Source organism: Notechis scutatus, chromosome 2 (genome assembly GCF_049901735.1).
Source record: "Notechis scutatus isolate UNSWTSFEM ecotype Mainland chromosome 2, rNotScu1.2, whole genome shotgun sequence".
NCBI classification, from domain to species: domain Eukaryota; kingdom Metazoa; phylum Chordata; class Lepidosauria; order Squamata; family Elapidae; genus Notechis; species Notechis scutatus.
This window is the reverse complement of record NC_142010.1, coordinates 183,909,660-183,927,757: the sequence shown is the minus strand read 5'-3', so window position 1 is coordinate 183,927,757 and position 18,098 is coordinate 183,909,660. Positions and strand designations below refer to the sequence as shown.

The window sequence follows — 18,098 nt, the reverse complement described above, 5'->3', positions numbered from 1 at the left end:
TAATTCACCACTTAAATGAAAGGCAAAGGGGATTAAAAAGGAGAAAACAGAAATGAGAACGCTTTGTAAACCCAGCTAATGTGGTTTATAAAAGAACCACAGTTAGAATATATTCAAGAAACTGAGTGGACTAAGCATGTTTTATGTGAAGTATGAACAAACACAGTTTCTCTAATTAGCATTGGGTCATAAGTTTTGCAGGATGGGGCCTGCAAAACTATAAAGAACAGAGACTGATAGTCTCCAAGCAATTGGGAATCTAGCTTGGATCTTATCTGTACCTGCTTAAAGATGGAGGTATTTCTGGAAGGAGGGAGCGAGGTAGAGAGGAAAAGGGAAAGGAAGAATGTACATAGGAGCATAATGAAATATTGTAAAATTAGAAGGATTTGGCATAATCTCAATTTCAATCCTTTTTTGGTACTGGACACTGAGCCCTGGGACAGAGCCTTACCTAAAGTTATTCTGACTTTCATTGGTTTGTTTCTTTGGGGAGCTTCCCTGCTATTACTGTTTGGAGGAATATTTGTGATTCTTACCTATAAAAGCTATAGAGTTTTCTTTCCAAATCAATTCCTCATTCTGCCGGGCTGGCTGGCTATCCTGGCTGCTGTTTTGCTTTTCCCAGCTGGGTTGTTGGCAGTCTCTATCCCTGTGAGAAGTTCTCATTATAGTCAAGGAATTCTAATGTATTTGCTGCTGGTCCTGTTCTGCTTGGAAACTTCCTCGGTTGCCATGACCCAAGTCTACTCTGCCAAAGCATGCTACCAACTGAAAAGCAGCCTGGATCACATTTTTCACCAATACAACTGGAGTTTTCCACATCATTGCAGCACTGAGATGGTGGATTCCATCCACAAACAATTGAAGTGTTGTGGGATCTACAATTACACTGACTGGACAGAAGGACTCCCAAAATATCTCCACAGTGGACACATCCTTGTTCCAAAAAGCTGTTGCAAAGAGACTTTCTTGGATTGCAATAGTGACCTAAACCAATCGGAGAAACTCTTCAAGGAAGGATGCCTTATGAAGCTACAGAAAAGGCTGCGTTTTATCACACAGTATATGGCTTGGTGTTGTGTGCTGGCCATTTGCCTGGAAGTATTAGCTGCTGTCAGCAATGGAATACTAATGAAGGCACCCCTAGCCCAGGACTTTCACATTTCTCCTTTTTCTTAAAGGGCCACACTGGCTCTACCTTCTGTATTTCCGGTGGTTTTACACACTCCTTTTAATATTAGGCTATATAAAAATTTGTCCTCTGGTAATACTTGGTGTCTTAAAGAACGCAATTTCCTTTGTGTATAGTGATCAGATTGGTGTGCTTAGATACAATTTTTTAAAAGTTAACATAACTAAAATTAAGTAATTGCAGGTATTGTACTGGAAAAGTAGCATTTATTATATTGTATATGTGACAATTAAGTTGTTGATATTCCACTGGTTGAGGTGTTCAGGAAGTATTTAGAGAGTTGGCATGAATGAAATGGTAGGAATTTAACATCACAAAGACCCTTCAAGAGGTTGAGGTCCGAAGGAGAAAGGAAAAGACAGAATAATTATTTTTGGGAGGCGCATGGAGTATATCATATACTTGGCAAGTGAAAGAGAGCTAGAAGGATAAAACTCCTCCCCCCCAAGAGAAGTCAAGAAGGAAAGAGTGAGAAGAAACACACAGATTGTAAGAAATTATTCAGAGTAGGAAGTAGGAAGCACTGACTTCTCAATATATGGCTCTGTGGCATAAGAGCTGATTGAAAGATAATTATTTGGGTTGGGGTTTGTATTGTCAGGAGACCAGTGTGATTTTGCAAATTTTGAAGATGAGGGTGTGGAGGCCAGGCTGGGAGTTGAATATGCCTTGGCTACAGACATCTGCTTAATGTGTATTTGGGCATCAACAAATGTCTGGTTTTGAAACAAATATGTATTGTTCTTCGGATGGGTGTGTACAGATCTATTTTTCCATCAAGGAATATTGTCTCTTTAGGATCTCTACATCACGTTTGCATACAGTACGGACACACAGGATTGGAACTCTTCAATTAAGTTTATGTTGTACCAGTCTCTGATATGCAATTTAAAAATATATATAATTTGCTGTCTTTGTAGAAAAAACAGACAACACCAAACATAATGCCCTCCAGTGTTTATAACCAATGAAAACCAGGGCATTCTTTTGCAATGTCTGCATCATTTACAGTACAATGGCTGCCCTGAATTGGCTTCTAAAGCAATTTATTAATAAAGCAGCCGTAATAATTTCCTTTCCATTTATTTTTAAGTGCCCACCCTGCTTTTCAGCCTTTAAGTAAGCATAATGGGATGTTTACTCTTACAGCAAATCTGACAATGCTTTCAGAATAATTGGTGGCTTTCAAATGCCATTGCATGATACTTGCTTTACATGTACCTTGGTGATGAGGACACAAGGTTTTCCATGGGGGCATATGATCCCACCTTTTGGCTGTCAAAAAATGGCAAGTAATCCTAATGGCTAGTTGGCACAAATGCCTTATCACCTCTCAACTAGATTATTGAGATGTTCTGCTTGGGGCTGCTTCCTTCCAGCCTTGGGAAGCAATACCTCATTCACAGAATGCAGCAGTTTAAGTACTTAAAGATGTGCTATTGCATAGCCATGTCATGCCTTTGCACAGGCTAGCTACTATATGGATTCCAAGTGGTGGGTGTTATCTTTAAAGCCCATCAAAGTTAAAGACCTCAATATCTGCTGGATTATTCTCTCCTAGTAACATCAGCCCTTATGAAAGGATTGAGTAGGATGGGCTCACTTTGGCACTCTTCTTTCAGAAACCGCAGGGACCTCAGAAGTTTAACTTTTCAGTTGCAGCCTTCTCCTCTGGAACAGTTTGCCCCTGAACATCAGAATGGCTCCTTCTGACTTCTCGAAAGTCCATTGAAATGTGGCTGTTCTACCAGTCTGTGATGCTGGAATGCAATGACACTTTAATCCGATGAAGAATGATGCTTTAATATTTGTCCATTGAATGTGGAATTCTGTGCCTCTATACTTTACATGTCCCTATGTATTTAACTGTTGTAGTGTTATGTTTAATTTTGATTCTAACTTGATCAAGGTACACTTTTTGGCTTTGATTTGTGTGGTTCAAAAAGCCTTGTGAATGAATCCATTGTTAATAAACTACTTTCAAAAAGATACGTTCTGGGGGAGTGAGGTGATGGGAAAAAAGGACCTAAATTCAATCCTTGGCATCTCAGATACAACTTAGATCTCTACTGGGAATCTTTGAGTTGGGATAGACCAAAAATGAGACTCTGTATCTGCTCTAGGTGTAACTGAACTACAATTCCTAGTATTTCACTGAGGACTATAACTCTCTTATAAGGTAGCCCTCACCTTGCAACCCAACATTTCTGTCAAGTGAGACATTTGTTAAGTGGGCTTTGCCCCAATTTACCACCTTTCTTGCCACAGTTGTTAAGTGAATCACTGGAGTTGATAAGTTAGTAACATGGCTATTAAGTGAATCTGACTTCCCCATTGATTTTGCTTGTGAAAAGATTGCCAAGAGAATCACATGACCTTGGGACACTGCAAGGGTCATAAGTAGGAACCAGTTGCCAAGCATCTGAATTTTGATCTCCCAAGCATGTTACAAGGATCATAAGTGTGAAACATGGTCGTAAATCCCCTTTTTCACTGCCTGTGTAACTTTGGCCACTAAATGAACTGTTGTAAGTCAAGGACTACCTGTGGCATCTTCATAGCATCACCCAGCCATGACTAAGCAACATCCAATCTGTCCTCGTTGCTGCTATTGTAGCATAATTATAGTTGGAAGATGCTGTAGATTAGCTATGAATTGTCAGCGTTTCAAGTAACAAACTCCAACCCAAAAGACTCCGAGACAAATATCTTGTCATGCCCTTGTTAGAGTCAGACTCTGAGGGAGAGGAGGAACAGCTGACAGGGAGTGGAAGTGTGGCTCCAGAGGTTGGGGAGGAAGCTGGGGAAGGGCAGAGGCCAGCTGGGCAGTCAGAGGAAGAACCAGGCCCATCCCCTCTTCATCCTAGGACATGCAGGGAGGAATGGAGAAGGCAACAACTTGGCTTACGAGAGAGGAAGTGGCCATAATCCCCCTCATTGGTTGCAGCTGGGGAGAATAGTATATAAGAGAGACAGTTAAAACACAGCATTTCCAGAAGTCAAGTGTGTGTTATTTTGGACTGAAGTTATTTTGGTTGGTGTCCTTCCAACAGACTGTGCCTTGTTATCACCTTGAAGTTGGTAATTTCCTTCATTGTGGTTTGTTTTAGGTTTTTATTTCACCTCTATCTGCTCATTAAGTTCAGACTGTATTGCTTTCTTTTTAAAGACTATTTTTGAATATGTTTTATCTCCAACTGAAAATTATTGAACAGTGGGGCCAAGTTGGTGGCATTAAAGGACATTTAACAGATAACAGATAATCAGAGTTGGAAGGGACCTTGTAGGTCATCTAGTCCAACCCCCTGCCCAAGTGGGAGACCCTACACCATTTCTGACAAATGGCAGTCTAATCTCTCCTTGAAAGTCTCAAGTGATGGCGCTCCCACAACTTCCGAGGGCAAGCTGTTCCATTGGTTGATTGTTCTCACTGTCAGAAAGTTTCTCCTTATTTCCAGGTTAAATCTCTCCTTGTTCAGTTTCCATCCATTATTCCTTGTCTGGACTACAGGCGCTTTAGAAAATAGCTTGACCCCTTCCTCCCTGTGGCAGCCCCTCAAATATTGGAAGACTGCTATCGTGTCTCCCCTGGTCCTTCTCTTCACTAGACTAGCCAAGCCCAGTTCCTGCAACCGTTCCTTGTATGTTTTAGCCTCCAGTCCCCTAATCATCCCGGTTGCTCTTCTCTGTACTTTTTCTTGAGTCTCAACATCTTTTTAATAATGTGGTGACCAAAACTGGATGCAGTACTCTAGGTGTGGTCTTCCTAAGGCTTTATAGAGTGGTATTAGTACTTCCCTTGATCTTGACTGTATCCCTCTGTTAATACAACTTAGGATTTATTTATGTTTTGGATTTTGTACACAATTCCATCAAGAGTAATAAATGAACCAAATAGGGCCCAGAAGGCATTTGTATAAACAGTAACATTGTCTTAATGGGAGTCAGTTTCAGTTTGCTCACCCTCATCCAATCCTCACAATCTTAAGGTACTAGATCTTAAGGTACTAGTCGGGTAAGGAGATCGAGCGATCTGCTGAAAAACTTGAGGGAGACGACGGGCAGCGAGGGAAGAAAAAGACGGAGGAGACGCCGCTGCCGCTGCTGCCACTTCGCTCCGGCCCCCACTTAAGCTGCCGTCTCCGACTCTTGTGACCGCCGCTGCAACTCGCCGAGAGCTCCCGGGGACTGGAGAGAGAAGGAAGAAAATCCAAGAAGCGCCGGCCGGGAGGATCGCTGGGTGAGAGCGCTCCAACTTTCTCTCCCAATTCGGTCTCCTGTTGTGGGGTCGCTCCGGAGAGGTTTCCTTCTGGTTCTAAGTCCCGTGTGAATCCAGAGAAAGGGCGATTCGGTAGCCACGTTCTCCATCCCTTGAAGAAATTGAAGAGCTCCGAGGACGGTAATCCCTTCCTCACGATCTAAAAGCCCTTAAATAAGAGTGGAGGGGTACGCCATTTTAACTAGGACGAGCCCCGCAGACAAAGAAGACTCCTAATACTACCTCATCACCTCAAAACTTTCAACTTTTCTACCTCATCACCTATATCAACGATTAGATAATCAATTTCTATAAAATATTTTATTAATGGTTTAATTGATTTATTGTTTTTTAATTGATTAGTGTGATTAGAGTGTTTAGTACAAATAGTATGATTACTGACTAGTTTAAAAGACCAAAATTCATGTAATTTAATTGAATAGTAAAATCTTTTATTTAAATGAACAGTGTGAGTAATGATTAGTGTAAATAATTGACTAGTGATTAGAGTAATTAATTGATCAGGCTGATTGTTGCTTAGGAATATTATCTGACTTGAGAGATTACTACAATAGATTGTTTGATATTGTTTGATGTAATATTGACTATATAGATTACCCTAAATTGTTCATTTAATTAATTCAATCAACGTACTATTTTACCAATATTACCATGCCAAAAAGAAAATCCTACCTCAAACCACAACTCAATGAGAAGACAATCCCCACCAATGAACTACAAGACTCCTGCACCAATGAACTTCAAGACTCCTGCACATGCCTTAAATGCTGCAAAAATCTAAAGGATAATAAATACTCCATCAAATGTTCTCTGTGTAAAAAATACACTCACCATGACTGCTTGGGATTACCTGAGCAAATGATTCGATACCTAGAATCATCCAATGAGTTTCCATATTTCTGCAAATTATGCATATCCAAACTAGATCTGTCTAAAAGAGATGATACCTTGAAACCATCAAAACATCCCCAAACATTGAAACCATTGAAACATCCTCAACCATCGAAACCATTAAAACATCCCTCAACACCATATTAGCATCCCTGGACGCCGTAAAAGAAAGAATAACCAACCTTGAAAAAAAGACACAACACAAAAACCTGAACATCAAATAGCTACAAACCACATCTCCACCCAACAACCACAATCCAATCCAAAACCCAATCCACAAATAAACACAACCCAGAAAAATATTGATATCCCAATCCTCATCAGAGAAGCTGTTGAGCGTGAACGGAAACGTCAAACGCCACCTTATTTGGACTAGAAGACAGCATTGTCAATGATGACATCTCAACTGTCCGAAACATCATCAGAGATTACCAAGCATCAACCATCTCCGGTGATGAAATACTTGACATTTCCCGCATTGACCGAGAGCTCAAAAATAGAGACGGCTCTGTGGCCCCACGCTTGTGCAGGATCATTTGCAAAAATGAATCAAGCAAACGTAAACTCATTTACACTATAAACTCACTCGCCAAAACCAACACCAACCACAAAAACCTCCGTTGCCGCCCTGACTTAACCATACAGCAACGTGCCCGCTCCCGTACACTCCGCATCGAACTCAAACCCGTCTAGACAATGGAGAGAAGGACCTGTACATTGACTACCATGCTGACTGTATCAAAAGTAAGACACGCAACCCAATACCCAACTTTTACCCTCAACCACCACCCTACCTCAACCACCTACCACCACCCACCATCACCCAAAACTACCCACCACCCACCATCACCCAAGACTAGGCACGCACGCCCCCAATTACCTGAATCCCAACTGCTGCCGGACTTAAATGCAAACTACTCAATGCAAGAAGCCTCGTGAATAAAATACCTGAATTTCTCATCCTCTTAAATATGGCTAACTTCGACATTATATTTGTCTGTGAAACATGGCTCAATGCATCTCTCCCGACTCCATTACCACAGTAAGAGACTATCATGTTTACCGATCAGATCGTGAAAATCGTCGAGGAGGTGGTGTTGCTATATTCTATAAAAAATCCTTACATCTAAAAAATATCCAAGTTACCCAGGAGCTTGCCCTTCCTGAAACCATCATCTGTGAACTATCCTTTAACATCACAATTCGATTCTTACTATGTTACAGAGCACCTGATTATGACATCGAACATGTAAACAGGCTAAATACACTACTAACATGGGCTACATCCTGCCCATACCCTTTTATCTTTCTTGGAGATTTCAATCTACCTCATATTGACTGGACCCTAAATAATTGTACAACTGAAATCATACACACAACCTTCTACAATGCTATTACAAATCTAGGTCTTGAACAACTAGTAACCAACAACACTAGACTAAACAACTGCCTCGATCTCATCTTCTGCAATAGTTTGAATTTAATTTACGGAATACAAACCAAAGAACCCTTTTCCAGTAGTGACCACAATATGATTGACTTTTGCCTCAACATACGTCCACACAAAAATCACCACAATGACGTCATCCCTAATTGTAACTTCAAAAAGGCAACTATGATCTTATAGATAACGATCTCTCATCCCTCGATTGGCAATCTCTATTCACTGGATGCAATACTGTTGAAGACCATTACAACATTTTTACTTGAAGTCAAAAGAGTCATCAAACTATATGTTCCAACAACAACTCCAAAAACAAAACAAAAAAGCAGATTACCCATATCAATAAGGAAACTTCAATCCAAAAAGAGATCACTCTGGCGGATGGAAAACAAATCTGGTCACGTTGCTAATTTCAAAAACCGATACAAAAATTTATGCCACCAGATAAAGACCGAATGCACCAATTATCACATTAAACAAGAGGAAAACCTTCTAAGCACCAATTCCACCCGTGCTTTTACAATTTTGTAAACAACAAACTAAAAGACTCAAGGTCCATCCCTCCTTGATAGGACCCGATGGTAAAGACTGCAGCGACGACACCATTAAAGCCAACATCTTTAACACATTCTTCGGCTCAGTGTTTGTAAACAGTAATGGATCATGCCCAATGTTTCCTAGCCGTACCACAGATAACAACAATGATCTAATACATATCGATTTTACAGTAGACAACGTTGAAAAAGCACTACGCAATCTAAAACCATCTCTATCTATTGGACCGGATGGAATATGTGCCTACTTCTTAAGAAAGCTATCCACTGCCATAGCCAAACCTCTAAGCATAATCTTTGAAAAATCTTTCAGGACCAGCTCCTTGCCTAACCTATGGTTACAAGCCACAGTCATCCCTATCTTCAAAAAGGGAGACCCAAGCCTAGTTGAAAATTACAGACCAATCTCCTTATGCTGCGTCACCTGTAAAGTCATGGAATCAATTATTAACCAATCCATCATCCTCCATTTAGAGACAAACAACCTACTCTCCAATAAACAATTTGGTTTCAGAAAAAAACTATCCTGTAATCTGCAACTCTTACACTGCAAAAACATATGGACTACACAACTCGACCAGGGCAAAGCAATAGACGCAATCTACATAGACTTCTGTAAAGCCTTTGATTCAGTGGTACCGACAAACTACTCCTAAAAATAAAATCTTATGGTATCTCTGGACAACTGAATAACTGGATAGAAGCATTCCTGTCAAACAGACAACAAATGGTCAAAATCGGGAACGCCCTATCAGATCCAGTACCTGTCAATAGTGGTGTTCCCCAAGGCAGTGTTCTAGGACCAACTCTCTTCATAATCTACATAAACGACCTTGTGATCATATCAAGAGCAATTGCGTTCTCTTCGCTGATGATGTAAAGCTGTTCAATACCACAGACAATACTACTACCCTACAAAAAGACCTAGACTATGTATCTGAATGGTCTAACATATGGCAACTTCAAATCTCAACAAATAAATGCTCTGTCTTACATATTGGTAAAAAAATCAGAAAATAAAATACAAGCTGAATAGTCAAGATCTTGTTGATGACCCAAGCTCTGTAAAGGACCTGGGAATACTCACCTCTAATGATCTAAGTGCTAGAGCCCACTGCAACTACATAGCCAAAAAGGCATTAAGAGTTGTTAACCTAATCCTACGTTGCTTTTTCTCTGGTAATATCTCACTACTAACCAGAGCATACAAAACATTTGCTAGACCAATACTCGAATACAGTTCATCAGTCTGGAATCCTTATTACGTATGTGATATTAGCACAATTGAGAAAGTCCAGAAGTATTTCACAAGAAGAGTTCTCCACTCTTCTACTCGTTGTAGAATACCTTATGCCACCAGACTCGAAATTCTAAAACTAGAAAACCTTGAATTACGCCGTCTTCGGTCCGACTTAAGCATGGTATATAAAATCATACATTGCAATGTCCTACCTGTCAATGAATACTTCAGCTTTAACCATAACAACACAGAGCACACAACAGATACAAACTCAAAGTAAACCGCACCAAACTTGATTGCAGGAAATACGACTTCAGCAATAGAGTGGTCAATGTCTGGAATACTCTACCCGACTCTGTAGTCTCTTCCCCAAACCCCAAAAACTTTAACCTTAGACTGTCTACTATTGACCTCACCCCTTTCCTAAGAGGTCTGTAGGGGGCGTGCATAAGCGCACCAACGTGCCTACCGTCCCTGTCCTATTGTTTCTCTTATTCTATTATTTTTCTTATATGTACCCATTTCATATATTCACAACTATGTATACACTTGTACTTATTATCTTGTAAACAATTGACAAATCAAATAAATAAATAAAATAAATAAATAAATAAATTTGTGTTACACTCTGGGTCATCGCACATCTTCTCAAAGTTCCATTTTATTAGAATTGTCGTATTGGCACATCTGGGGAAACCTGAACCTGGTTTTCCTTTGGTAATTGATAATCAAAATCCCATTCCCTTGCACCCATCAGTCCATCACATGGTCCAATCACCATCCGTACCAACTGGAGACCTTCTTCTAACCACACCTTTTCTTGGTGCAGGATTGACTTGTCCTTGACTGAGACTAAGAATGTTGTTATGACTAACTACCTCCACTCTATGAGATTCCCCCCTCCCAATTTCCCAGGCACTAGAATGTGGCAGCATGGAAGCTTCTAATCATCATCCATTCCAACTTGAGATGTCCCCTCTACTATTCCTCAACCAGGTGCAGGAACAACATGACCTTGACTCTAAAGAAGAATGCTATTATGTCTAACCCAGGGGTGGGCAAACTACGGCCCGTGGGCCACATCCGGCCCGTTGGTCTGTCCAATGCAGCCCGCCCCTGAAAAAAAATCGCAGCCATTGGTCTGTCCAATCCGCCCGCCCCTGGAAAAAAAATCGTTGGGTGTGGCGTATTGCCCTGTGCCGCGTGGCCCCCAAAGCTGCAAAACAGTGCGGAGCGATCTAGGGTAGGAAAGAAAAGAAATTTGCAAAGGCCCCAGCTGGGAGTTCGAAATCACCTTCGAGTGCGGCCTCTCCGAAGGTGAGTCCCGCCGATCCCCCTTTTTTTTTTCGGTGCTTCCAGGCTTAAACTTTGCAAAGGCAAAGCTTGCAGGCTGGAGCGTCTTCCCGCAATGCGGGACTGGAGCCAGCGCCGGCGGTAGCAACTCCTGACTCAGGGGGCCTCCGAGGGGAGGGGAAGGAGGAGAAGTGGGGAAGGGGGCGATTCCCAAAAAATCTTGTGCTGACCCGGCCCGTCTGTCAAATTTTAAAAGTCAATGCGGCCCCCGAGCCAAAATGTTTGCCCACCCCTGGTCTAACCACATACGCTCCATGCAATTCCCCCCTCCCATCTTCCCAGGCTCAAGAATGTGTCAGCGTGGAAGCTTCTGGTTCTAATATGGCTTCCATAGCTGATAAATCACAACCAAATGGCACAGGGAGTTTTCTCTATTGCTTGATATCAGTCAGAAAATGAAATCGAGGGAAATCTTAACAGAGTAAGGTCTCAGCCATGTCTCCCACAAACATCATCCTCAAAAGGTTGCACGGTTTGCAGCTGATAAATAGGGACAATTGGTGCGTAAGGAGAGCCATCTTGCTAACATAACATAACATAACATAAGCGCACCAACGTGCCTACCGTCCCTGTCCTATTGTTTCTCTATTCTTTTATTTTTCTTATATGTACCCATCTCATGTATTCACAACTATGTATACACTTATACTTATTATCTTGTAAACAATTGACAAATCAAATAAATAAATAAATAAATAAATAAAATAACATGCTTCTGAAATATTTCTTTTTAATTAAAGGGGTTTTTGTGTGGGTAGCTAATTACATTAGAGCGCAAAAAGAAATGCTTATTTCCAGGAGACTTCTGGGTGTATTTGATCTTTTAAAGCTTGCCAACAACTGCCTTTCCTTATGACAGAGCCAGCAATTCTAACAGCAGCTATTCCCTTTTTTTTTTCTTTGCTAGGGCCATGCATCTGTCAATTTCTTATCTGGGATTATTGAGGCAGCTTCTTAGGGAGATTAGCCAGAATTTCTGCTTTCTTTGCTGCTAAATTTGTGAAGTTTGTATGTCTGTGTTAATTAAAAGGACTTTGATGCCTGTTTTTCTTTCTCTCTATGAAAGAAAGGCAGAAAAGAAAGGCAACTACCACCAAACCGCTTTTGAAAAGTGAGAAGAAATCAGGCAGGTGTTTGAGCCTCCATATTAAACTGATCCTCCAGGCTAATAATTGAACTCTTACTGTTTCTGTTCCTACCTTGATCTAAATATGTAATCAAAACACTTTGATTTAAAGTTTATTCACATAAGTAAAAGGAAAAATGGATTTGCACCACATTGTATGCTTTGGCATGCAAGGAAGAACAAGAAACGGAACAACAGGTACAATGGGAGTTGCATAATATATTAATCCACGCTGTTCCTTCCATGAGCAATTCTGCATATTTTACTCACAGTCTATCATCTGCACCTCTATCACTGTCTGGTTTTGTTCTGCAACCCAACAGGACAGACACAGACTTCAGAGGATAATTAGGACTGCAGAAAAAACAATTACTACCCACCTGCCTTCAATCGAGGACCTGTATACTGCATGAGTCAAAAAGAGGGCTGTGAAAATATCTACAGACCCCTCACATCCCGGACATAAACTGTTTCAACTCCTACCCTCAAAATGACGCGATAGAGCATTGCACACTAGAACAACTAGACACAAGGACAGTTTTTTCCCTGAAAGCCATCACTCTGCTAAACAAATAATTCCCTCAATGCTGTCCAACTATTTACAAAGTATTTTGTGATTCTTGACTCTTGATGAATGCATCTTTTCTTTTATGTACACTAAGAGCATTTGCAACAAGACAAATTCCTTGTGTGTCCAATCATACTTGGCCAATAAAGAATGTTCTATTCTATTCTATTTTATTCTATTCTATTCTATTCTATTCTATAGGCCTCTTAAAGCAAATGCAGGTAATCCTTGACTTACAACACTTCATTTAGTGATGAAGTTACAACTGTAATGAAAAAAGTGACTTTTGTCCATTTTTCACACTTATGACCATTGCAACATCCCCGTGGACAGGTGATTTACATTAGGATGTTTAACAACTGACCCATATTTAGTGTCCTGGGGTCACGTGATCCCCTTTTGCGAGCTTCTGACAAGCAAAGTCAATGTGGAAACCAGATTCACCGAACAACTTTGTTACTAATTTAACAACTGCAGGGATTCACCTAACAAATCTGGCAAGAAAAATTGTAAAATGGGGCAAGACTCACTTAACAAATTTCTCACTTAGCAAGATAAATTTTGGGTTCAGTTGTGGTCATAAGTCAAGGACCACCTGTATATGTTGTCTACTGTAGGATATTTGTGCCAGCATGATGGCACAATGGTTAGAATGCAATATTGTAGACTATTGTCAGCTAACTCTGCCCACTGCCTGAAATTCAATTCTGACAGGCTCAGGATTGATTCAGCCTTTCATCCTTCCAAGGTCGGTAAAATGAGGATACAAATTGTTGGGGGTGATATGCTGACTCTGGGAATCACTTAGAGAGGGCTGTAAAGCACTATGGAGCGGTATATAAGTCCTAAGTGCTATTGCTACCCTGTTTCTCCAACAATACGGCCTCCCCCAATAGGAAGTCCCAGCATGTTTTATAGGCATGAAATGAAATTAAGCCCCTCCCCCCAAATTAAGGCCTATATTAAAACATGAGAAATGGGGGGGAATGGTGGTGGTGGGGGCTTGCCGTTAGGAAGTACTTTTGTTGCACACCCGGATATGGTGCTGCCTGCGTTGACCCCGATACGAAGTGCCCCACCAACATCGAGGTCAACATCCAAGCCGTCGCCACCCACCCGCCTGAAGATGCAAGGGGGGGAATTAAGTCACTCCCAAAAAGATGGCCTAGCCATTTTTTCGGGGCTCAAAAAAAATAAGACCCAGCCTTATTATATGAGAAAAACGGTATTTATTAAATGAGCAGCACTGTCTTGTCCTAATTAATATATCCCCTTGCACAACTGACCATGATATGCAACATTACACAACTAAAGTCTATTGAACTTAAGTCTCTTACACTGGAATGAGTAAGAATCAAAACTGCCTCCACTGACATAGCTATCAACTTTATTATTATTAATTAAATATGGATGCTGCCAACTGCTGGCAATTCTTCCTTGCTGCATGAATTTTAGACCTTGTAAAGTTATTGATGTACACATGTTACCATGCATACAGTGCATCATATTTCTGGCAGTGCCCTTTTTAAAAATATATATTAAGGAATGGAGTAGTTGAATATAGAGAGTACAATTTCCAGTGACTCACTTAAATGTGTGAAGGAACCATCACATAAATAGCACTATCTAAAGAACAATCATTTGCCTCTCATATTTAATATTTTTAAATGACTCGATTCATTTTACTATTCACCAGTAAAACGTTTTTCCAATGTTCAAATAAATGTTCATTATCGATGTCTTTTGAGTTGAGTTTGTTTTTAGGTTTCTGACTCTGATGCCTTTGAAATACAATAGGTTTTTTGCCCTTTGGAATACAGAACGAAGCTTAAGAACCTGATAATAATATGTGCTAAAGAGATAAGAAGAAAAATAGGTAACCTTACACCTCACCATAATGTGCACATTCCACTAAACCCCCTTCTGGAGTGCCAACAACGTTTTACACTTTCTTTTTTTAAGGAAGTGCAGTTGCAGGGTTTTAATAATTGTCTTGTCTCAAGCAAGATTTATCTCCTCAAAATACTTGAGATAAGGAGTTAAACACCACAAAGGCTTCCACACAAAGTTTCTTTATTGAACTATATCAGGCATCCACAAGGTATAACTCACAGTTATGTTGAGATTCATCGAATGCCCAATCTTTGCATAGTTGTCTTCATAGTGTGAAAAGATGGTGATCTTCATCCCATAATGATACAGCAAATGATACAGCATGGTGCTGGGGTCCAAGCAAGAATGACTGAAACTCCTCTCAACCTAACTAGAAGTCACTTCAATAACCAATCAGGATTACAGATGTGACCACATGATATGAACTACATCTCCCATGAAGCATTAACTACACTATATATATATGTGTTTTCTTAAGTTTTCGTGGGTACTTACATGTATGGTATTCAGCTTTGTTCGGGTATTTTCCCACGTCATTATAGTTGTGCTTTTAAAGTTGTAGCAATGTTTCGGCAGAATCTCATTTGCCATCATCAGGCTTCTGTATTGAGTTCGTCTGTGAGTCAGACTTTTACAGTGGTTTCAGTTTTAAATTTGGGGCTAGCCTACTGCTGTGCCAGAAGGGTTTTTTCTTCATCCTGATTGGTTGGGAGTCTTGGTCTGTGTTTATTGGTCTTGGAGTTTGCTGTGTTCTGCTTGATTGGTGTTTCTAATATCTTCTCTCTGTTTTGTGGCTTTTTTTGTCTTGATTGGCTGGCAACATTGTGTTCCTGTATTGGAGGCTTTTAGTGCAGCTTGGCTCCGAGTAAACGGATGGCTATCATTTATTAAGAAGCTAGGTTTCATCTGGGTGCCTGGTTGGGGTGTGTTTGAGCTGGAGGTGTCAGGGGGAGTCTGTTTGTGCCCAGGTGTTTGCCTGGCTTGTGGTGTGGAGATTTTTTTGTTTGAGAGTGCAGGCTTCCAAATGATTGACAGTCTGGTGGAATCATCTCTTCTATTTCATGCTCTTTTTTCAATCTCTATGGCTTCTCTTATAATTCTGTAGTATACTATATACTATATATATATATTTTTCACCCAAATCTCTTAGGCTGAAGTGTTACTACCTTGCAACAATGAACCAAGTAAGATCTACTTTCTACTAGACATGCAAGCTTGACCTGCCTCATGTATTGTTTTTGAATTTAGACCTCATTTCAGTTCTCATATCAGCCAGTAAAGCATTTTTCAAAAGTTCAAATAAATGGGAGTTCATTTGCTTGTTTTAATGAGCTATTGAAACCATTCAACAAACTGTCAAGCACGTTTGTTCATTTGTGCTCCCACTGTCTGCCACACAGATTCTCTCTCCCAAAACTCCCCAAAGCAAGGCATCTGTAACTAGACTGAAACAGTGGTTGACAATGTGGGAGGAAAAAAAATCTTCCCCAAGCTGAAATATCCAAGTAATGAGTAGAGAGGCTGCCTACCAAATTTAGGGAAGCTGACACTCGCCATAAAGAGCATTTCTGCAATTGAAAACAAATGGGGGAGGGGGAGGGGAAAACCTCTGCAGAAATTCCAAATATTTGTTTGTCATTATATTAAGAGCTAATCAACACTTAGAATTCAAACTCTTGTCAATGGTTTTTGTATGTACAATTATTAGAATTATTTCCTTAAAGAAGGAGTGTGTTTCCCCCTGTTCCTCCTGCTGCTATGAAACTACTGTTGCAGCCAGCCCAATGTCCAAATGACATCAAAGCAGAAGCCTAACATTTTTCCAGAGAATCTTTTTCAGGCTGAGTCAGCTGCCAAAACTATGACTGTACCAGAGTGGTATTCAGCAGGTTCTGACCAGTTCTGGAAAACCGGTAGCAGAAATTTTGAGTAGTTCAGAGAACTGGCAAATACCATCTCTGATTGGCCCCGCCCCCATCTATTCTCTGCCTCCTGAGTCCCGGCTGGGTCTTCTTTTGTTGCCCTGCACAGGAGAATGGAGCTGGAAAGAAGGTTAGTGCGGTGGGGAGGGAATGGGGATTTTGCAGTAACCTTCCCCGAGGAGTGGGGTGGGAATAGAGATTTTACAGTATCCTTCCCCTGCCATGCCCACCAAGCCATGCCCACAAAACTGGTAGTAAAAATTTTTGAATCTCACCCATAGACTGTACCTGGGTAGCTGGCAGCTATGCAATCTGTGATCTTCCAACATCCATTAATTATGTTCAGCTGATGAAAAAGAATGTATTCATTAATGCTCAATTTGGAGAAATGATAAAGTGAAAAGCAGAGATGAAGCCTTGTCTGTGAAGAACGTTGGTGAAAAATTTCTGCAATTCTAGAAATATATCTCAGTAAGTTCAACAGCCAGTGGCTTTTCCTTGGGTAGGTTTGAAAATCATTATCCTCTGCCCTAATCATGGCATCACAATCTTCACCCAGCAGTTGATGAGTCTAAACCAGCATTTCTTCCTCTGGAATGAATTTATTCAACATGATGTACCGTGTTTCTCATATAATAAGGCCAGGTCTTTTTTTTTTTTTTTTTTTGAGCCCCCAAAAAATGGCTAGGCCGTCTTTTCGGGGTGACTTAATTCCCCCCCTTGCATCTTCGGGCGGGTGGGCGGCGACGGCTTGGATGTTGACCTCGGCGTTGGTGGGGCACTTCGTATCGGGGTCAACGCAGGGCAGCACCATATCCGGGTGTGCCACAAAAGTACTTCCTAACGGCAAGCCCCCCCACCATCCCCCCCCCATTTCTCATGTTTTAATATAGGCCTTAATTTGGGGGGAGGGGCTTAATTTCATTTCATGCCTATAAAACATGTTGGGCCTTCCTATTGGGGGAGGCCGTATTGTTGGAGAAACAGGGTATTTCTATTGTCATTTGTTTATAATAGGTGCCCATATAATAAAAGTGCCAGTTTCCATTGTTGAAAAACTTAAGTTACAACCATCGGGGGGAGGGGGGGGATTGTGGGAATTTTTTTCAGTGCAACTTTTAGCCAAATTCAGTCCACTTTCTATTTTTATTTGCGGAAGGGTGGTTCACTGGGGTTTCCCATCACACCAAATTTAGACCTATTCTGTTATCTTTTTAGAGAAGCAATAGTCTGTCTATCATTTCAGGGATATTTGTGTAAACAGAGAAACAGGATGACCGTGGGTGAGTAAACAAAGCAGTGGGAGTGGGAATGACTTCTGACTTACTGCTGGCTTCCCCATTGACTTTCCTTTCTAGGAAGCTGGCAGGGAGCATTGGAAATGATGATCACATAACTGCAGCTGACTATTGCAGTGTGGTAGCACTGAAATGGCCACAACTTTCTCAAATGGCAATCCCATGGGAGCCATGGGTTTTTGGACACATTCTACAAGTTAACCTATTTGAGGTAATTGATTAAAAAATAGTTGCCCCATGACACACCATTTCACCCAAGTGAATATTATAAACCAGGGTGGGCCAGATGTGTCATGTGACACATGCCCGATTTAGCGAAGGGGGAAAAAGTCCTG

At 40.9% G+C, this 18,098-nt stretch overlaps 1 protein-coding gene across 1 annotated transcript; it reads left to right on the top strand.

The window, feature by feature from the left end:
* The first annotated feature begins 363 nt into the window (after positions 1-363).
* Positions 364-1,407, top strand: LOC113415035 (tetraspanin-3-like). Its single transcript, XM_026672259.2, has one exon. The coding sequence runs from the start codon at positions 364-366 to the stop codon at positions 1,180-1,182; it is 819 nt and encodes a 272-aa protein (XP_026528044.2). The 3' UTR covers positions 1,183-1,407.
* The last annotated feature ends 16,691 nt before the right edge of the window (positions 1,408-18,098 follow it).

Coding starts and splice junctions, on each gene's coding strand:
- LOC113415035 (XM_026672259.2), top strand. CDS start 364: ATGAAATATTGTAAAATTAGAAGGATTTGGCATAATCTCAATTTCAAT.